A 22,891-nucleotide genomic window follows, 5' to 3' on the forward strand; every position below is an offset into this window, starting at 1 on the left:
TTTTTTTTTTTTTTTTTTTGTCAAGTCAAGGATATGATTAAACATGTAATTTTTACATTTTGTTGGTGTTTTAAATTTTTTTTTTATGATATATGATTTCTTTTGAATCAGAGCTTTTGAATTTTGTGAGAATCATCCAGACACCACATGTCCGTCGAGCTGTAGTCGTTGGTTGCTCCCTTCAGCTATTTCAGCAATTCTCTGGAATCAACACAGTCATGTAAGTCAATAGGGTTGGTTACTGATCAGGCAGCAGAAGCTCTAAAACTACTCTTCTTCCTCTCAGATAACACTCCTTACAAAACAAAATTTTTCGGGCTCATTTTTTAGTTTTCTATCACAAAGTATTATTTACCTTCTAGGAATTTGTTAGTTTTGTGACATATGATAATTAATTAAAATCCGCATTGTGTAACAAATTGCTAAGTAACACAGGGTTGCCGATTTTCTGACCATGTCTTATGTTATTTCTGAGAGAGAGAGTGTGTGTGTGTGTGTGTGTGTGTGTGTGTGTGTGTTAATTTACTGTGAGGAAAAGAGAAATTGGACAAGTCTATTTCAAAGGGGACAAAGATTGTTAAAAAGTCATATTATCAACTGATAAGTAAGACAAGATAAATTACCTGACAAGCTTAGCACCCCAATGACATCACAGTATTTAAAAATGCCAAAAAAAGACTTTCACGGTACCAGATGGCCACGGGTGTGGCCAAAATTGGCCAAATATATATTTTATTTCTTTTATTTAATTTTATTTATTTATTTTTGTCTCAGCGACTTTTATCCTAGCCTATTCAATTTTTTGTTTGTCAAATTCAATTAGTTTTTAAGGGGTACAGTAGTGAAACCCATGCGAGTATCTATTTAGCCACTTTTTAAATCAAATTTGGTCAGGTGAAATTCTGGCCATCTGGCAGCCTTGCCTCGCAGACGTCACATGGCGTGTAAAGCGATGGGGGGTGGGGGGGGGGGGGGGGGGGGGAATATGGCTGTCTCCTCTTCTCTCTCACCCATTGAATCGCAAAAAATTGGGTTGACGTTTTGTGATGATTCGTGAAAACTACTTATCATATTTCAATGAAATTTGAAACATAAATCGATGATATCTGCATATATATATATATAACCTAATTTGCAGCAAAATCTCTGCTCTTGATAGTTTTAGAAATATTTCACTCAAGAGAGCAAACATCTGTTTTTAACGGCTTTCTAGTTACCGCACGAGTTTTGTCACTTGACATAATCTAAAATGACCTCTTTTCTAAGTGTGTGCCAAATTTCAGACATATTTATTGATAAAAAACATCGTAATGAATTTTTTAAAAATAGCATATGCGAAACGGCCGCATTCCATATTTTGTCACGAATTTGGGCTCTTTGAGAGCGAAATCAAGGCACACGGATTTGGGTGAGATAGTCATTGCTATATATTTACGGAATTCAGTATATTAACAAACCTCAGAATTTTCCTATCACCTTCTGAATACTTACAGAATTCAGTATATTAACAAACCTCAGAATTTTCCTATCACCTTCTGAATACTTACGGAATTCAGTATATTAACAAACCTCCGAATTTTCCTATCACCTTCTGAATGGAAAAAAGTTAGTATCTAACGTCTTTTTATTGGAGTTCAGTGCACAGATAGGGGTTGGTCGATGTGTTCTAGTAAAATTTCAGTAAGTTTTTGCCTCTTGAATCGGCAACCCTGGTGAAAGTATGTTTCCTTTCAAAATATTTGAATAGAGCCATGCTTGACCAGGGACTCTTAGTTAGGCTTTAATTCATCATTAACTTTGTACACCATTTGGTGAATGATATCCTCCATTTTCTGACCATGTTTTCACACATTGCATTTTCAAAATATGTCTCACACATTTACAGCACGTTCAAACGAATTCTGTCGTTATTTTTCACAACATCAACTTTTACTTTCAAATATATCCAAATTCTAACAAAATAACGCATATTTTACTACAGAAATAGACTTAGAAAATTTTTTTAAAATAGAGGACTTCCAAGTTTCATCGATTTATCTGCTAGAGTTATGGCAAAATTTCTTTAAAATACAACCAAGACAGGAACACTTTTTATAAATAAATCCCTATACATATATGGGTTATACAAAATATTGTAACCGAAAACACCCCATAACTTATGAAATTATTGGTGGGTTTCCAAAATTTAAAAACCTCTGTTTTCAGTTCAAATGAGCTTTGATTTAATAACAGTTTTAAGTCAATTTATTGAAAAATTACAATAAAAATAATTTATTATTGCTAACTTTTATTATGTTATTTACCTACTACACTATACAATAACAGTATTCCACTTCGATACTTTGAAGTCTCACTCACAGTGTGACACATTCATGCAATTTTTCAGGCTTTATAAAAATTTGCCAGGTGGCATCCCTTAACCCTCTCGTGTTCAGATTCTTTTTGGGGGAGTAGATAATGAGTTCCCTATATGGCCATGTCAATCATGTAGACATCCTTTGATGATATAAGCCTACTCTTTGATATCTGCAGTCGCCTTTTCGTTTTCTAAGGCCACTCATGACTAAACTCCGCCCAGAAATGATTTCATAGGTCCGTCCATCACCAAATTTCAAACTTTTGTTCTCGTGAGTTCTTAAGTTTTTTGACCGAAGAACGATTGGCTACTGAGCATCTTGACCCTTCAATGATTGGTCGTCCTGGCAGCTCACATCAACAGCCGTCAACAATGAATTGAATCATCGTCGAGGCAGTGGAAGACGGCCATGGAATAGTTGCGTCACATCGCCACGTTGTTGAATAAATTATCCAGGCATGGTCGATAGGTAAAAAAGCCAAAGTATGTTCTAGTTACATTTGAAACAAACAAAGTATATCACTGATCTCGTCTCTTTGAGATATAAAAAATGATATAAAAATCAAGAAAATCGGCCGATAAATAAAAAAGTTGCTAAAAAAAGCTAAAATAAACAAAAGCAATTTTTAAAATCAAAATTATTCGTAAAACAGTTGGTTTTCAACCGATTTTTATGAAACAAAGACCAATGTACTTCTTTTTTCAAGCTGATTTCAGCTATGTGACTTTCAAATTCCTCAGAATTATATTTTTTACTTTTAGATTTTAGCTTTTAGGCCTACTCCATAAGGTGTTATATTCCTTGCATAACAATAGCGTAATACATCGACGGGGAGACGCATCTTTGTTTCGGCCAGCTGGATAGATAGCCTGTGATTGGTCGAAGACTTTGAGACGCTTGTTTCACAATTCTACACGAACGGACCCCGGCGGTCTATCAAAGAGGTGTAACAAATTTATTTACCGACTATTTTTCTTGGTGCTAAAAATACAAAGTAATAATTTCGCATCAGAAAAAATAACTCTGAAGTTCATATCTCTTTATTACAATAAAATTGATACCTCGAATGACAAAATCGACCCACAAATAAGGGAGTTATAAATTATTCATAATATTTTTTAAAGTTTACAATAATTGTCTTCAAAGTCATTTTTCATCACCAAAGTCGTAATTTTTTACAGATTTTTACCAAACAAAGTGCAATGTCAATGATTTTCACCGCAAATAAAATAGGATTTAAATCGCAATTTCTGAAACGTATTTTCTTTTCTGTCGGCAAATTTATAAAAATCAAAGCTGAAAACACCCTGCGGCAGTGACAGGGCCTGTCATTTTCTTCACAACGATTGGATTTTACTTACTGAGGCCAGTCTTGACTACCCCGCCCATGAATATTATGCCGTTGTCGGTTTTTGTCGGGTTGAATCTTAAAGAGTTAATCAGTAATCCCACATGAATAGGTACAAGGCGTTTGAAAATAGAGGGTATTGAATGAATGGCCCAGAAACTATCACCTTTATATCGCTCAACCATATTGATTCTTAGTTTTATCTTTTAGAATTGAAAAACATTTATAGATTGAAGGAAGGCTAATTTTTGGGGGAAGGTTTTGCTCATATTTTTATTTCTGTTAATCTGGCATTGCATTGTGTTTTGTTTTCAATTGATAACACACAGAATGTTACTTTCTGATTTTTCAGGTATTACAGTGCGACAATCATAAAAATGTCAGGAGTTCAAGATGAACACATGGCTATCTGGCTATCTGCCGTCACTGCAGCTGTCAACTTCATCTTTACTTTAGTCGGCTTATACCTGGTGGAAAAAATTGGACGAAAAAAGTTGATAATGTCCAGTTTGTTTGGTAACGAATTATACTCATTGCGCACATATGTTTTATTTTTATTTTCAAGAAGTCTTCTCCCTTTTTAAATGTCAGAACATTGAATCAGAATGCTTCTTTTCTTTTGAACACTTTTCAATAGCTGATGTCAATCTGTGCAATATTTTCCCTCTGATTTTTTTTATAACCGTGCAACAACTTTTCCTGGTTAAGCCACTGAGATTTATGCCTCTCAGTTTGTCAATTATCTACAGTAGAACCTACTTAAACTTTAACAATCCTCCCTCACTTTCCCTTCTCTCTTGTTATACTGAAAATCTTGCATGCTGTTTATTCAAAGACAAGTGCGTACTTTATAAATCTGATAGTAGATCTAATTTTTATAGTGTAAAAAAACCTGTTCTACCTCCAAATTAAATGATAATTTTAAGAGGTTTTTGATTACACACAACCAAGATGATCACTTTATCATTTAGTTTCAGTAATGAATATAATTGTTATTTTAATTTTTCTTCATATCGTGATATTATAGGGGTCATGCTCAGCTTGCTCTTGATGGCGGTGACCTTTCAACTTATTGCAGCAAATTCTCCTGGCATTTTGCAAAATTCTACATCTGTTGTATCGCCTTGCTCCTCATACAGGTCAGTAAATCACGATTGTATTATTTCAACTTTATTTAGATACAAGGTATAAGCTTAACAACAACAACAACAACTTGTTTTGTCACAAACATAAACAACATGTCGCAAATAGCTTTGATTTGACCTGTCAAGATTTATCAAGAGGTTCACTTTTTTTAGCTCTTACTTTATTTATCACATTGCTGAAGACTTTTAAGATTATGCAGCACACCGGGCCACACAGCATGATTTAATTAAATAATATTCTTCATTGTAAAACTCTTATTTTGAAAACCATGGAGAGTGTCTTTCTTTTCTTTTTGACCAAAGCAGGAACATCGTGTTTTGTTTGCTATAAAATTTTGAAATCATGGCTTGTAACTTTCTAATTGATCAAATTAAGTTGCTGTAAATATCATACTTACTACTGCCTCTTTGTTTTGTAAATCAGCCTTTAGATTTTCTAAAGGCCATTATAATTTAATGTTTAAATGTTGGTGGACTAAATGTTTATGATCTTTAGATTATCCTTTTGGCAAAAATTAAAGGCCAAATGAGCTCTCCCGTATTCTACCCCTGTAGATAAAATGTAAAGATTCAACTCTGAATCTGAGTAAGACAACCAAATTATTGTGCCAAATCAAGATTGTCTAATGAAATCCAGGAAAGAGATCACATTTCATCTTTGCGTTTTAGTAAATGGCAGATCGCAATGGGTAGTGCATGTTTTGTCCAAGGATTTATAGAAGAAAATTGACCAAAAAAATAAAAATTATTTCTCTCACCAGTAGCTTTTTTCCCCTAAATGAACTACACTGCAACTGTTCTAATACAGTCCAGAGCAATCAATTATGGGATGAAAATCTTCCATTTTAGGAAACAGATTTTTATTTAAATTCTGAATGAGTGTAATACACTTATAAAACCAAACAAACGTATTTTACACAAGCAGTTCGTAGCAAGTATGGTAAGAAAACAAAAGATTTAAAAAGGAAGTTACAATCTTTCTTATTTATTTTTCATCCATGAAAAAAAAACCCAAAAAAAACAAACAAAAAGAATGGAAAAAGGACCCCTACTCCGCTTCATTTTTATTATAATTATATTATTCAACTTTATCCATCACTACCAAAATATGTGGATGTCCTTGTAGATCAATTGATAGAATTCATGATTCACTTAATAAAACAGACAGATGTCAAAGCCAATTAAAGAATTTTTTTTTTTTTGCAACCCTCATCAGTGGTTTTCCAGAAAATAATTTATGATATATTAGTATCTTATCTAAAGGTTAATTTGTAATCTTAGGATGATGTCAGGACTATTATGTCCTGAGTAGCAACATTTGAATCATGCTGCATTGTATCAATAATGAATGTATCTTTTTTTCTTTCTTCTATCGTAAATCAGATCATGTGATTCATGCACAACTGACAGCGACTGTGGATTCTGCTACACAGGCAATGTTGGTTCCATCAACGGAAGCTGCCTACCTGTAAACAAGGGTGATAATGACTTCTCAAAGATGGGAGCATGCAAAGGTCCTCACAGTATTCCATCTGGCACTCATTGGGCCTTTGACTATTGTCCTACCAAATATTCTTGGATGGCTGTTTTAGGCCTTGTGTTTTACTTAATGTGTTTTGCTCCAGGTTAGTTGTTTTTTAAATATTACTGTAAAACCCCTTAAAAGCACCATGCCAAAGACATAATTGTACCAAAAGGAGATGGTTGTATAACTAATAGTTTCATCATTAGTTTGGTAGTCCACCATCGTCATTAAGTCGGTAATAAGTTTGAAAAGGTTCTTTTCTATTCCATACCCTCATACCATTACCAGTGTTAAACCAGCTGTAAATGAAATAGAATTTCTTTGGGTGGAAATATTCATCTGTCAAGCAGGGAGGCAGGATTGGATTATTTTGATCAGTACTGATCCGCAACCCATTCCAGCTCGTGTCAGGGTCCACGTAGGGGCATTCTTCCCCGCCCGCCTCCTGGGCAACGGTTGGAGTATTCCGAAAGGAACTTTCTAACCGGCTGATGACACGAGTTTCTATGTGTCTGAGGTGACGGATGAAGGGAGGAATCAACCGCCGTGGCCAGATTGCCCTAGTTCACGCAATAAGCTGTGCTAGCCCCATGACGCTGGTGGGGTGAAGGGAAACTGTCACTCTACAAAGATACCCTCCTGGACTCCCAGCCTAGACACCATTAATGGGTGGACAGAGCTCATAGCCTTGGAAAGCAGTCTGTCTAGGAGAAGGAAAACTCCAACTTCAAACCACCACTGCCTTGTGGATCTGGGAAGATGAAAGGCTATGGAATCACATCCAGAGAATAAAGAACCGCTGAAGTCGGAGTCGCAGAGCCGAAAGGCGCAAATAGTCTGGAGAGGGAAACCAACCCAAAAATTAATGTGACACGCATCCTCCTCACAATGATGGACAACAAAACTGTCGGACGATATGGCGCGAAGTCTGGGGATTCCCGCCGGACGGACCTAGCGTCGAGCCCTGATAAACAGGGTTCACCCAAGCGATCTGGTGGTACCTTGCCCTCCTACTGTGGAACCAGGGTAGGAGATGCAAGGTTACGGACTACTGGAACTATCAAATTGCTACAATGGAATGCAGAAGGGATACAACATAAAAAGACTGCCCTCTCCAAGTTTCTTCAGGATGAGAAGATAGATATTGCCTGCATACAGGAGACACACCTCACAGAAAACATTAGGTGTTCAATAAGGGGATATCAACATTTTAGGAAAGACAGAAAAGAACGGAACAAAGGTGGAGTAATCATCTTCGTCAGAAATGACATAGCGACAAATGAAATAACGACAGATGAATCTGTTGAAATATTGGCTGTAAAAATTACCAAAAACAAATTGCAATACACAATATATAACTGTTACAGCCCACCATCAGAGAATCTGCCAATTGAAAACATAAGAAGTGAAGAAGAACAGTTCATTGTTGTGGGAGACTTCAATAGCCACTCCCCAAGCTGGGGATACAATGACTTAGACAGAAAAGGTGAAACCCTTGAAAATTGGCTTACAGACAGTAAGCTTCAAATTGTCAGAAATGAAGATGACCCAGATACATACTTCTCAAGAGCATGGAAGACAACATCAACCCCAGACCTAACTCTCATATCTGAAGATCTCACCGGAAAAGTCAGTAAACAGATAAAGGAACAACTGGCAGGAAGTGATCATCGTCCCATTCTGGTTGAAATAACTGAAGAATATGCAAAAGACAGAAAGGCACCACCTCCGAGATGGAATTATAAAAAAGCAGACTGGACTCTGTTTTCAAAGTTGACTGATAGTTATACAAAAGAGATAAACTGTAAAACAAGGAAAAACAATGTAGAAAAATCAGCCAAAGCTTTCACAAAATCAATCATGAAAGCTGCAAAAGAATCAATCCCCAGAGGATCAAGAAAGGACTACTGTCCAGGATGGACTGAAAAATTAGGAAGTCTCAACAGCCAAGTCACTGAACACAGAAAAAAAGCAGAGAGAGAGCCAAATGATGAGAATATGGAAATTTACAAAGAGGCTGAAAAAACTCTCAGGAAAGAAACAATAAAAGCAAAACAGGAAGCATGGCATGAAAAAACCAGACAACTTGACTACGACAGAGACGGAAGAAAATTATGGAACCTAACCAAAGCTCTAAGTGGACAAGAAAACAGATATGCTGCACCATCAGTAGAAGATGATCAGGGGAGGATTCTCAACAAAAAACAAGCAGCAAACTGTTTTATGAAGCAGTACTCAAGTGTTGGGAGTATACAGATTAGAAAAGAACGAAAACGAGAAGTCCACAAAGAATTGAGAAAACACAAGGATACACCCAAAGAATCCACAGATGATGTCATGTTCAGTTCGATTAAAAAAGAAGAGTAGAAATTGCCTTGAAATCTCTAAAAACGAACAAATCACCAGGTCCAGATGATGTTACTAATGACATGTTGAAACACCTAGGAACCCTCACAAAGAGGAAAATGAAACAACTGTTCAATGCAAGTTGGAAACAGGGTAAACTTCCACTCAAATGGAAACAGGCAACCATGATACCAATTAAGAAGGATGGCAAGCCAAAAAATAAAACCGAGAGCTACCGGCCAATAAGTTTGACAAGCTGCTTGGGTAAACTGATGGAGAGAATTGTTAATCGCCGTCTCCAATGGTATTTAGAAAGCAATAAGTTGATATCAGATGAACAGGCTGGTTTCAGACAATTACGCTGCACAGAGGACCAGATAACATACATCTCGCAGCTGATCGAAAATGGTTACCAAGAAAAAAAACACACAGTCACAGTTTGGGTGGATATGGAAAAGGCATTTGACAAAGTCTGGACAAAAGGACTACTTCTCAAACTTAAGAAAGCCAACGTTTCACACAACATGTTTGCATGGATTAAAGATTACCTCACAAATCGAAAAGCAAGAGTCCAATCTCAAAACTCTAAAAGCAAGCTAACGAACATGACAAATGGAGTACCACAAGGCGGGGTTCTCTCACCAACCCTCTTTGTCGTTTTTATCAATGACATCTGCGAAACCAAATGCAGAGGAGTAAAAGCAGCCATGTATGCAGATGACCTTGCACTGATATGCACTGAAAGAAATATTGGTACTGCAAAGGCCAGGATACAGATGACTCTTGATGCTTTGAGCAAATGGACAAAAGACTGGGGTATGAGAGTAAATGCTGATAAAACCACATACACAACATTCAGCTTATCAACCAAAAAGCAATCTATGCGATTAACTTTAGATGGAAAGATTCTGAGAGAAGACCTTATGCCTAAGTATCTAGGAGTGAAATTTGACCCTCGACTCACTTGGAAACATCAAATAGATGAAAGTCAACAGAAAGGGTACAAGAGAATGCAGCTTCTCCGAAAACTTGCTGGAACGCAATGGGGAGCAAACTCAAACGTCCTGAAGAAGACATATCTTGGATATGTAAGACCTGCAATAGACTATGCCATATCGGCATGGGGAACGTGCTCACAGGCTCAATTTCAAAAGGTTGAAAAAATCCAAAACCAATGCCTACGCGTGATCACTGGAGCAATGAAAACAACACCAATTCACAAGATGGAAACCCACACAGGAATAAAACCTCTCAAAGAACAACGAAATTTAAAAATAGTGACACAATTCTCAAAGATAAAATTCATGGAATCCCAACCACTGCATCCAAGTACAATGGAAAAGAAAGAGAATCGACTCAAAAGGGAAAACTTCATCGCCTTGGGACAAAAACTAGAGAGCGAATATAAAGTGACACCAAAGGAAGATATTGCCCAAATCAATGTCCCAAATCTCAAACCACCACCGTGGAAAAAGAAACAAAAATCCATAACCATCAACAAGAAAAACATTCGAAGCAATAATGACAATGCTCAAACCCTAAAGATGATCGATAAAAAATACCAATGACCAACTGGATAAGAGTTTATACAGATGGCTCAGTTTCCGGCCCCCTCATGAATGGAGGTGCTGGTGCACTCATACACTGGACAGATAAAACAGAAACAAAAATATCTGTATCAGTGGGTTCAATGTGCACAAGTACTAAAACTGAAGAAAAAGCCATCCTCAATGCAACAAAAGAACTATCCAGAGATCACAGAATATACGGGAAAAATGTGGTTTACTTGACAGACTCTGATGATGCTCTCCGGTCTATTGAAAATTACCAGGACTCTGAAGCCGCACACACTGTGGAGGCCCTTGAGGGCTTATCTGATAAAACAGGAAAAATTGTGCTGCAGTGGATTCCAAGTCATGTAGGTATATATGGAAATGAAATTGCCGATCAACTGGCCAAAGAAGGAGCCCAGAAGGAACAACCGAAGTCGTCAATCACTTACCATCAGCAAAAGAAAATAATAAAGCTAAAAATAGACAAAGAAAGGAATGACACACACCTAGAACACAACAAGCAGGATCCAATCCATGCCATTCAGCGAAGTAGCCAAGTCACTCTATTCCGCCTCCGAACAGGACACAATAGACTAAGAGGACATATGTTTACAAAGCTAGGTATTGGAACAACCCCTTATTGCCCATGTGGAACCGACCATGAAACCACTTTACATGTGCTTATGGATTGCCCATTATACAACGTGCAACGTTCGAACCACTGGGTCACCCCTACAACACTCAACACAAAGCTCTATGGTGAGGCTGAGGACCTAAAGCGGACCACAGACTTCATAGCAGATATCGGACTGCAGCCATAGATGTCCATCAGAGGAACGAAGAAGAAGAAGAAGAAGAATCTGTCAAGCAGATGGGCAATGACTGCTCTGTGAATATTTGTGATAGGAATTAGTTTTGCTCAAACTGTGGCCTTTCTGCTTACCTTTTTCAATTTCCAACTGCCAAGGATTAAACATGTACAATGTGCTTAATTCACTCAATCCTAGAGATTTTTGCTCCTTTTCAAAATTGGAAAAAAAGGAAAAAAAAATGAGCATGTGCATAGATATTCTCATTCAACTACCACTAACATGTACAAACTAAAAACATTAGCTTTGATACATATAATTTGTCTCAGAAAAATGTAGTAAATAGGCATGGGATAAAAGTAATCCGGGTAAACTACGGATATAGTCAGTGTTAGGGTTGAGTGAGTTAATGGACCTCCAATCTATTGACTCTCTTGAACGAGATGTGCTGATGATCTCTCTCTTATCTAAAATGGGTCAGGGTTAGTCAGTTTCCTCAATAGAAAGAAATAAACTTAAATGGTTGAACAAGATGCATGATGAACAGATATTACAAAAAATTGTATCTATATGGTGCTTATCCAGGGGGTCAATATCATGCTTTGCAATTTTTAGAAATATAATGATGGTGTAACGTCCTGCAATTAACGCAAAGGATGAGACATTAATTTCGAATTTAATTAAATTTGTAAATTTATAATGAGCATATTTCAGCTGCACCAAAACGGAGAGATAGAATCAGTTGATAAAAGATTCTTGTTTAACATGGAATAGCTCCTATTGTCTGGTGTTCATTCTCTTCCCTGACTTAAAATTTCGTCACTGTCATTTTTAAGACATTTTAATGTTTTGTTGTTTTGTTTTTGTTTTAGAATTGGTCAGTTATTGCTATGCTGACATCAGTGCCAACTTCTGTATACATTTTATGGCTTTAACATTAACACTTCAACAGCCCTATTCATGGCTGCATAACTACTGCCTTAGTTTATAACTTTTTCTTTCCCATATAGGCATGGGACCGATGCCATGGGCAATAAATTCTGAAATCTACCCGTTGTGGGCCAGGTCAACAGGCAATTCCTTGTCTACGGCTACAAATTGGTCTTGCAATCTTGTGGTGTCCATGACCTTCCTCACTTTGACAGAAACTGTTACCAAATATGGTAAGAAGAATTTGTTTAGATTGTCAGTGGTTATTTGATTAATTAGAGTGATTTTGCTTATGTAGTTATTTTAGTCTTCTTGACACTCAAGTGACGTTGACGACGGTTGAGCAGTATAGTGTCTCATCTTGTAACAAAGTCAAGCATTGTTGATTTTGGTCAGTGATTAAGTGGGTGAAAATAATTGGAGTAGCTTCTGATGATTTGCACTACAATGTTATTATCATCTAATCTATCAGGGAACCTTATCATTGTGCTCTTGGCTAAGCAACTTTACACACAATACCCCACTCAACTCAGTTATAAATGAGTGCCTGGTTATAGCCATTGACTAATTCAATTCAATTCAGTTCAAATATTTATTTATTGTCGGCATTTAAAAAATGTTTCATAGATAATGTAGTCAGGCTAATAGAAGCCTTTGACCGACATTGTCATAAAAATGCTAGTACGAAAAGATTTGAAATTAAAATTTGATTTCAGGCAGCCTTTAAGAGGAAATAAAATAAAATGAAGCATTACAATGCTGGTGAATCTAAGGAAATGCTCAATGTCTTTGTGTTTATTTTGTTTATTTTGTTTTTATGCATAAGAAAATATGAATAATAAGTTAGCATAGGGTCTCATATATTCTTGCAATGAAAGACAAAAGAAAAAGAAGAAGAAAAAAGGCTGACCCATTATATGAATCTTATGTCTTTAGTCAGGTTAGAATAATGTTTTTAAATTTACTTCTCAATTATATCGGAATTCACGATGTGAGTAACAAATTAATACAGTGGAAGACTGACCCAACTAATATAGATCCAACAATAATTATAAAGAACTTGTTTTTGTAGTATAATAATTAATTAATGCTTGTAAAAGTGGTTTGCATTTAACGGGACCTTCTGCCCTCTTAATCTTATTGTATCCAATGTCCACAATATTTTTGCTTTTATAAAGTTTATCCCTTTAAACAAAATACAAGTTGATAATTTGCCTCAATTTTCCCATAGACATTTGATTACAGGTTGACTCTTAGATTTGGAGGTACTCTTATTGGTATATATTTATATGCCAATGTCTATAGTACATTTTAATTTTATCATCTTTCACTTTTTACGCCATGTAGTCAGTTTTTACAACCAATTTATAAGTAAAAGACAAAACTGGAGAGATAAGAACCCATGGTATGGCTGGTTTCGATAAGTAATTACTAGTAATGTAGCGATAATTAAAACATTATTTCTAAATAAGGCATAACATATATTTTTGATCTATACTCTATCTTTGTTTAATCCCAGGAACATATTGGATATTTGTGGGCATATGTGTCCTGGCCCTTATTTTTTTTGCTGTCTATCTGCCTGAGACCAAAGGCTTTACTCTGGAAGAAGTTGAAGAATTGTTTATGCAGCCTTGGTGTCAGTGTGGTGGAAGAGGAGTCTCTGGTCGACAGTCTTACAAACCTTTGGAGCCACCAGTCAACGGCTGACCAAGAGGAAGAAGAGAAAATGTTATACAGGGTGGTATTTTATGATAGATAAATACTTTTGATGCCTATATATGCCTTAACTTTAACCATTTGTTGAAAGTATATATATATATATATATATATATATATATATATATATATATATATATATATATATATATATATATATATAGATATATATATATATCATTTTGCAATGTTGTAACAATATATTATAATTATTGTCATTATTGTATTTTGCAAAGACGTTCTGATCCGGATATTTACTATACACATTAGATAACATGACATGGTTTTGAGTCTTTAGGATTGTATTCTATTAATGTGTAAGAGTTAATTAGAAAAATATTAAGATTGGGGGGAGGGGGGCAAATGTATTTTCACAAGGCGGTGATAATGAAAGTTGAATGACATAAAGAAAAAAGAAAATGACAGTGATTCTATTCTGTTGTACATGAGTTGGCACTCATTAGATTGGAAAGAAAGATCCGAGCCGAGATTAGCTTATAAGTCATCATTTCGTTTTGTTTTTTTTTTGGCGGGGGGGGGGGGGGGGGGGGGGGGGGGGGGGGAGCCAACACTAATCCTGGATTTTTCAAGTTGTATTTCTGTTTACTTAAGATTTTTACAATCATTTTTTTTTTTTTTGCTCAGGCCTGGTTAACTTTCTCTTGGTATTTCCTTATTAATGAAAGACCACATATATATTGCTTCACTTTCAAAAGTTTTTTGATGGCACATTTTAAGACCAGACAATGGAATATTTTATGATGCAATTCTATTTAGTTGATAGTTGCCCGATTCTCTTACACAGTATAGTTATTTCTATTACACAATCACTAAGCCTTACTTGAATAATGTTTATTTGTTTGGGTTTTTTTTTTTTACTGAATGTTACATCAAGATTGAATTTTCCTCACTTACATGCTCAAATGAAATAAATCTGGTTCTTATTTTCATTAAACTCAAGCATTTCTATAGAATGATATCCACTAAACACGCTCAAAGCGCATTACAAGGGGTTTGTGGCCAACAGCAACACTTAACAAACTGGACGAGACATGGCATCACATTACTTTCCAACAGAGACAACACTGTTAATGGCCATGTATCATTTTACACCGGAGTACATTGAGGAAAGAGCCTTTTCCAAGGATCAACTATGCACCGGTCAAAGCAGGACCCAAACCCTTGACCTTCCGGACAGATGACGAGTGTCATACAAAAAAGCGCCACTCTCGCATAGTTTAAGCTCAACTCTATTTTAAATCTGTATGTTATCGACATAGAGTATGTTGGTTCTGGACATCTTATACCTTCAGACTGTTTCATGACACTAGATTTTCTTCTATTATTCATGACATTTTTATTGCATTCTTTTTTTTTTTTCAACTTCACAGATGGCTAATGACATGAATGAAAATTGATTTATGATTTTGATACAAAAGAGATTTAACAATACGTTATTGTCAAGACTTTTACTGCCGAATAAATTGTCTTCATTCCACTTTAATTTAGATTTATATAATGGATGAAAAATACTGCAGGATATTGAAATGAACCTGGGGGAATATTAAATCATCTATCTTCCGCATAACTTGTTTAATGTATAATCTAAGCAGATATCCTTTTTGGACATTACCCAGGCTAGGACCAAAAGAATTGGTCTTCTTTATAAATTAGTAATTATAACATTTCCAGTAGATTTATACCTCAGTTAATGCAGTCTGTGCCCTTTATTAAGTTAATGACAATTGAGGTTATCGGTATAGTGAGAATTCACTGTAGTTGTTTATAAACTTGGCATATCAGATCTCATGCATTGTGCTTTCTCAACTCTCATTGGGTTCAAAGTCTTTTCTTTTTTCTTTTTTTTTTTTTTTTTGGTATTGAATTAACTTCTATTTCCTCCTTTAGTCAATCCTAGTCTTTTTAACAGTGTTTATATGGCTTTATGATGTTACAAGAGATTTCTTCATAAACACACACACACAACAACAACAACAAGAAAATAAATATACAAAAAACCTGAATAAGACTCCAGAAATTTCTTGTAACATTTCAAGTAAACCAAAGGTCAAATATTAAAGTTTGAGATCATATTGCTATCGCCTTATTAAGCACAGGGACTCTAATTTCTTTTATTTAAACGAGGAAAACAAAACAGTTTTAATTGTTTGTTTTTTTTGGTAGTGCATCATAATATAACCTCTCTGACTGCTGCCAATCTCAACTATCATGCAAGTTTAAAGACTTTCCTTTTTCAAAATGTGATACCAATTTATTCTACATATATGGATCCACTTGATTATTTGATGTCTGCTCAATTTTGTAAATATTAGAAGTATCTTATGACACTTAATTTATAATTATGACCCCAAATTTTACACTCTTTATCCCTATTTACATAGATTATTCCTTCAATGAATGCTCAAGCGATATTATTGTGAAAGTGCTGGATTAATGTTAGAGAAGTGACCTTATTCTTGCATGACCCTGAAACTATACGACTTTATTTGAAAAATAGTCTGAATTAATCACTGAATGCCTTTACTCAGGCGTCAGCAGGGGTAAACCTTGTGGTATTTCCATGGGTCGGCACCTCTAAATATTTTACCTGAAAAGTCAGCACTACTCATGTTAAATCAGATACTATCACATATTTTTTAAAAATCAATCATAGTCTGTCTTTGGTAGTCACTACTTAATTTACCAATTCAGGTTATTGCCTCTTATTCAAATATTTCTTTCATTATTTGGAGAGTAACTCCAGTTCATGCTAACACTTCGACCTTCTTTTGTTGGCTTTGGAGGTCAAAATTTGCTGGCTCTTCTATTGACCTTCTTTTTTTTGGTCCCCTTGTATATATAACTGTCTGCCCTTATTCTGGAAAGTTTCCATTTAAATTCTGTGCCGAGTGAGATAGATGGACAAATAGACAAGCTCAAATTGAGACATGAAATCTGTCATAAGTGGCGATGTCAGTTATTTAATGCGTATTTTGTAAGCATTTGAGTAATTTTCATTTTGGCAGAAATTCTGTTGTTGTATCTTGATGAGACTTTTGTTAGTCTCAAACTAGACACATAGTTATTGGGGTCAACTTCCATTGTCTGTTTGAATTAATCTATTTAGTCTAACTCTGTCTTTAGTGATTCTTAAGATCTTTTGGACGTCATATCTGATCTATAAAATCAATTAAGATGAACCAGAGTCAAAGATGTGAAGATTTCACTTTTAACTTTCTATATAATATATATCTTTCATTCCATTTGATATTCGAGGTGCCTTTGACTATACATATGATATACTATATCCACAATGCTAATTATCATGTATTCTTGCAATGACGGGTGGGTGCAATCACATTTCCATTTGATAATTATTTGATCATTATTGTTAAAGAAGTTTTAGATATTTTTGTTGTTATTGCCATTTCTAGTACTGCTATTAATGAGAGAATGAAATGTTATTATTTTTATAACAATTTTCATGCGATACGGATGTCCTCACCTATTCTATACATTCTATACAGCAATTGTAGTCTTCTCAACCATTAAGATGATAGCATAAATAAATAATTTGATCAAGTTGATTTATTCACTAAATGGTGCTCTCTTAATATGCTTCACTTTAACATCAAAAAGACTGAAGAACAGATTTTTGACTTAACACATCAAGAACAAAATAAACATGTGAAACTGAATATCAAAAACAAAGAGGTAGAAGTAGAAGTTGAATTTAAGTACCTCGGAGTGTATATTGATAAACAAGAAGTGTAATTCCCTTTGGTATTGCGATGCGGTATGGTAACTGTGGGGTGAAAGAGAAGAATAAAATCCAACAAATAAGAAATATTGCTGGAAAAATTGTTGGTTGTAATTTTTTAAGAGCATCTAAACTCCACCAGGGAAGTATCCTCAGAATAGCAAATTTAACACTTACCCAACAATCCCACCCCCTACATTTATTTTAGTTGTTACCATCTGGTAGACGTTTAGAAGGCATTCAAACTGGAACCAACAGATACAGAAGTCCTTTTATACCCACAGCAGTACAAGTACTGAATTAAAAGAAGTGTAATGTATATAATATCTTATCAGTTATTAGACATGGTATTTAACTTTTTTTTTTTTCATGTGCTCTCATCAACACTGATGGAAAATGGAGAGCATTTCATAGCTCTGACAAGTCTTTGATGAAGGACAAATGATAGACCCTCTTTCAATTTATATGTGACACGCGTTCTTTCCAGTTTCAAGGACAAATGATAGACCCTCTTTCAATTTATATGTGACACGCGTTCTTTCCAGTTTCAAGGACAAATGATAGACCCTCTTTCAATTTATACGTGACACGCGTTCTTTCCAGTTTCAAGGACAAATGATAGACCCTCTTTCAATTTATACGTGACACGCGTTCTTTCCAGTTTCAAGGACAAATGATAGACCCTCTTTCAATTTATACGTGACACGCGTTCTTTCCAGTTTCAAGGACAAATGATAGACCCTCTTTCAATTTATATGTGACACGCGTTCTTTCCAGTTTCAAGACTTTGAGAGCTTTGTAATCTTTACTGAGTTTACAAGTGAAACAATTTTGGGAGGAAGTGAAAGCGGCAAAGAATATTTTGCTCACAATTCGTGGATCTATTGGTGTAGATCTAGAATCTGAAATACCTGGTCTGATAGCGTCAGTCACATTCTTAGGTGCCCCATACAGTGAAGAAGATTTTCCTGTTGTAACCTCACCATCCTCCATTTTCTTTATTTTCTGGAACATCGCTGCTAACGCTTGTTGAGTTGCTTAAAAAGACGTATTTAGTTTCTATTGCTTTATGTGGCTGGATCTCTTGACAATGTTAGAGAGAACTGTTTTTTACCACTGCTCCCGTAGTTGATTTTATCCTCACGATACAATACACATAACTGGCTTCCTTAAGCTTCCTAAACAAATCTGAAAAAAAACACCCTGTCCTCAACTTTTTATTTGCAACCTTGGTCTTTGGTCACATCTTTTGACAAAATCTTCCTACCATTGCTTCATCGAACTCGCTATTTAGTTTTCTAGTTTAAATTCAACACTTCACTCAACAGAAAGGAAGTAAACAGCGATTTGCTCTTGCTCAGAAAACTGTCACAAATACCCGGAAATTTGGCTGGTGGATACAGCCCAAATTATTAACCCGGCCAAAAAAGTTTTGGCTCACATAAAAAAAAATAAAAAAAAAAAAAACCATTCCGGCTCACATAAGATTGTGATGACAGACGAAATCAGAGGTTTTGGATTAAAACCGGCTTGTGGCCAAAAAGCCGGATTTCCAGCTAAAACCAATAAAATGGCATCCCTGGGGTTCTTATTATTCGATAAATTTAGGGAATTTGAGAAAATTAAATCTATTATTTTACAGAAAATCAGCAGCCCTGTGATTGTTTCTTCTAACATTCCTCTTATCCCTACCATAACAATGGTTATCATTCTTTCCTCTTGTTATCATAGTCATAGTGATAAGCCTTAATGTAATGGATGTGTTCATTATGCGTATTTGGCATTTAAAAAATATTTTTTTTGTAATTTCCAATTGAATGCCATTTTAAAAGAGTTTTGGTTTTTCATATGTTTATCAATATAATTACTCTGTTTTTGCATTCATCAACCTCAGTGTGTATTTCTAGAAATCCTTCTCCCCTTTATTTCCACTCATCTTATTACCTTTGATAGAATTGCATGTATTGCAATTTCAAGGCACGATTTGACTTCTTTTTCAAACGTTGTGGTCACAATCCAAAGAAAGAATTGCCATAAAATATGCATTTCTGTGATAGATGCTCATATTGGGATATGGTTTTGCAGAAGCTTAAATATACGTTTGATTGATATACATGTATTTTAATGAATTGGTTCAAATGTTTTTCAGGGGGAGGTTGGTGGAGCAGCTGGCACCCTCCAGACACAGAGGTACATATCTTCTATCTTCTACCGCTATTCCCCCTTTTATTTTTGTCGTTCTGTACATAATAAATGACCCGTGTGTTGCAAGCGCCGTTTAACTTCTCCAAATAAATACCCTGCTACCTCTTCCATACCACTATATCATTTCTAAATGGCTCTGTGCAGATTGGAACCATTTCGTTTCATCTTAGCCCTGCTTGCTGGGTGGGGTTCCTGACCTCCCATAGTGGGCAGGGAGGTACTAACTGTCTTCTATCCCCCTATATCTGTTTTCCAACTAGCTTTCTGTCTTTGTCTTGGAATGAGATTACTTGGTTTTGTCCTGACCCTGACTGGATACCCTTGGTCAAATGTATAGTTAGTTTTGGGAGGTGATATTTTTTTCCTTGTAAATCATCTCTCTGTTATGTAATGTATAATGTTTTGTTTACATATTATATATGATTTGTAAACATTTGAGTGTATTCCTCTTAGTGGGGACCTGTGCTTGTGACTGGATAAGACTTTTAGGTGATCTCAAACTGAGTACTTATAGTATAGTGTGATCTTGGAATCTACATCTGTTCCCTATTTGATCCAATTCTCCTTTGTCTTACTTTTTCTTGGGTGCTTTAACTTTAATTGTAATTCTAGAACTTATTACTATCTCATTTCCTTCCTTTTTACTGGCGCTGATATGACCTTAATGTGTTGCAAGCGCCGTAAAACCATTAAAAACAAAAACAATTAGCCCTACCTGGAGATTTTAACAATTTTTTTTCATAAAGTAACAGTCAGGTTATCTTTCTAGAGAGATGAGATGATGTTTTTATCCTTGTTAACCATCCCTCTTTTATAATATTATAGAATACGGTTTTTACTGTAACATACTAATAATGAAAAATATGTGGAACCCTTCTAGTTTTTGCAAAGAGCCTATGGCCATGTGAGACTTTGATGTGGTTTCAGGCCAGAAGTTTAGGAAAGATTGCTTTTAAATCCACTTGTGATCTTTGTTGAATTCGTCCCCTTCATCCATCATCTTTCTTTGGTGCTTATTAGCTTGACCTATATCTTTTGACTATTGTATGTCTTCCTTTTTACGTAACTGCATTGATTTATAAACGTTATCAGTGCTGTACAACCACTAAAAACAAATAATTTTATTATTGTTCACAGGTCCTTGATGGCATCTTTTACTATGAAGGAGGTTGTCTGATGTAGGCACTTTTTTATCCACCCTATATTTTTGTTTTCTGTGAATTAAATTATTGTTGCGAAACAGGTTTTTAGACTGTGAACGAATTTTTAAGTTATAAAATAGATCATTATAACATTAGGATTATACATGTTTTTGCTGTTAGAGCTTTTTACTTTTTACCTAAACATATACAATCTGATGGGTTTGTGTTAAATTTAAATGGTCTTTATCCTAACTTAACATCATCTGCTTGGTTGGTAAAATTCCCTTTCAGGCAGAGGAAAGGTTTAGAGATAAAATTATTATGAATACTGTTTTGTTTGAACAGTGTGAAAATATGTGTAAAATAAACTTATTCAATCTATTTGTGTGTTGTTTGTCTTTATGACTGATCAGAGATGTTTATTGTCCATGCGGTGCCATCAATCTGTCATATATTTTATGATGCTTTAGATATTGATATGTAATTTGCTAAGAACTGCTGGGCGGGGTTTCTTACCTCCCATAGTGGGCAGGGAGGCACTTACTGATGTGTCTTCTATCCCCCTATATCTCTTTTCCAACATGCTTTCTGTATTTGTCTTTGAATGAGATTACTTGGTTTTGGTCCAGGTCCTGGCTGGATACCCTAGCTGGGAGGGAAACAGTCAAATGTATAATTAAGAGTTTTTGGGAGATGATATTCTATGTCTTGTAAATCATTATCTCTCTGTTATGCACTGTATTGTTTTGTTTAAATATTATATATGGTTTGTAAACATTTGAATGTACCCCTCTTAGTTGGGACCTGAGATTGTGTCTGGATGAGACTTTTAGGTGATCTCAAACTAAGTACTTTGATAGTGTGCTCTTGGAATCTACGTTTTCTGTTTGAACCAATTCCCCTTTGTCTTACCTTTTCTTGGGTGCTTTAATTGTAATTCTAGAACTTTTTACAATCCCATTTTCTTCCTTTTTAGTGGCACCGATATAAACTTAAAAGCGTTGCAAGCGCGGTAGCACCCTTTTAAAAAAAAATACTAAGAACTAAATGTATCCCTCTTGGAAGGAATATAGGTAGTTGCGTCTTTTGACATCCCAACGTGGACTAGCTGGGTGGGGTTCCTGACCTCCCATAGTGGGCAGGGAGGTACATACTGTGTCTTCTATCCCCTTATACTTATATCTGTTTTCCAACATGCTTTCTGTCTTTGTCTTGGAATGAGATTACTTGGTTTTGTCCTGACCCTGGCCGGAGTACTAGCTAGGAGGGAAACAGTCAAATGCATAGTTATTGTTTTGGGAGATGATATTTTTTTCCTTGTAAATCATCTCTCTGTTATGTATTATTGTTATATTTGTTATTTTGAATTTATAATGTAAGCATTTGAGTGTATTCCTCTTAGTGGGGACCGTGCTTGTGTCCGGATGAGATTTATTGGTGATCTCAAACTAAGTACATTGATGATATGCTCTTGGAATCTACATATGATCCCTATTTGTTCCCAGTTCCCCTTTGTCTTACTTTTTCTTGGATGCTTTAATTGTAATTCTAGAACTTTTTACTATCCCATTTTCTTCCTTTTTACTGGCGCTGATATAACCTAAATGTGTTGCAAGGGCTGTAAAACCCTTAAAAACAAAAAGTGGACGAGGAGGTCACCTTTGTTGCATCTTCTATCCCTTTATATTCATGTTCCTTTTCCTCATTGCTTTTTGTTTTTGTTTTGAATTAATATTGCTCAGTTTTTTTCCCATATTATTTTCATTTTTAGAGGTTTTGAAATGACCTTAAAGTGTTGCAAACACAAATCCCTGGAACAAAACAAACAACCTGTTGCCGGAGTGTGATCTTAGTCTGCATACGATATATTGGCAGTCAGTTAGTGGAATTCATCCCTAGGGCAAAGGAATCTTGGTCTCTTATGCCAGCTATATCAGCACATCTTTGCTTTGCCCTATATCCTTCAGCCTATCCTCCTTTGATTTTGACTTTTTCACATTTTAAGTAAAAACTTCAAAGTTAAAAAGTTTTAAAAGTCCTCAGTATAGGAAG

At 35.4% G+C, this 22,891-nt stretch overlaps 1 protein-coding gene and 1 long non-coding RNA gene across 2 annotated transcripts in view; both read left to right on the forward strand.

Annotated features, from left to right (window-relative positions):
- Positions 1–13,824, forward strand: part of LOC144975308 (proton myo-inositol cotransporter-like) — a 22,693-nt gene extending 8,869 nt beyond the window's left edge. The window contains exons 4-9 of the mRNA XM_078919266.1: positions 112–220; positions 4,058–4,221; positions 4,733–4,844; positions 6,234–6,475; positions 12,094–12,246; positions 13,533–13,824. Coding sequence (XP_078775392.1) covers positions 112–220; positions 4,058–4,221; positions 4,733–4,844; positions 6,234–6,475; positions 12,094–12,246; positions 13,533–13,723 — 971 coding nt within the window. The 3' untranslated portion in view covers positions 13,724–13,824. The remainder of the gene's footprint in view (positions 1–111; positions 221–4,057; positions 4,222–4,732; positions 4,845–6,233; positions 6,476–12,093; positions 12,247–13,532) is intronic.
- A 472-nt stretch (positions 13,825–14,296) lies between these two features.
- LOC144975311 (uncharacterized) lies at positions 14,297–21,220 on the forward strand. Its single transcript, XR_013645891.1, has 2 exons — positions 14,297–19,682; positions 20,835–21,220. It is a non-coding gene; the product is annotated as an uncharacterized LOC144975311 (long non-coding RNA).
- The last annotated feature ends 1,671 nt before the right edge of the window (positions 21,221–22,891 follow it).

Source organism: Berghia stephanieae, chromosome 6, assembly GCF_034508935.2.
Source record: "Berghia stephanieae isolate SIO BIC M18660-M18661 chromosome 6, UCSD_Bste_1.3, whole genome shotgun sequence".
Lineage (NCBI taxonomy): Eukaryota > Metazoa > Mollusca > Gastropoda > Nudibranchia > Aeolidiidae > Berghia > Berghia stephanieae.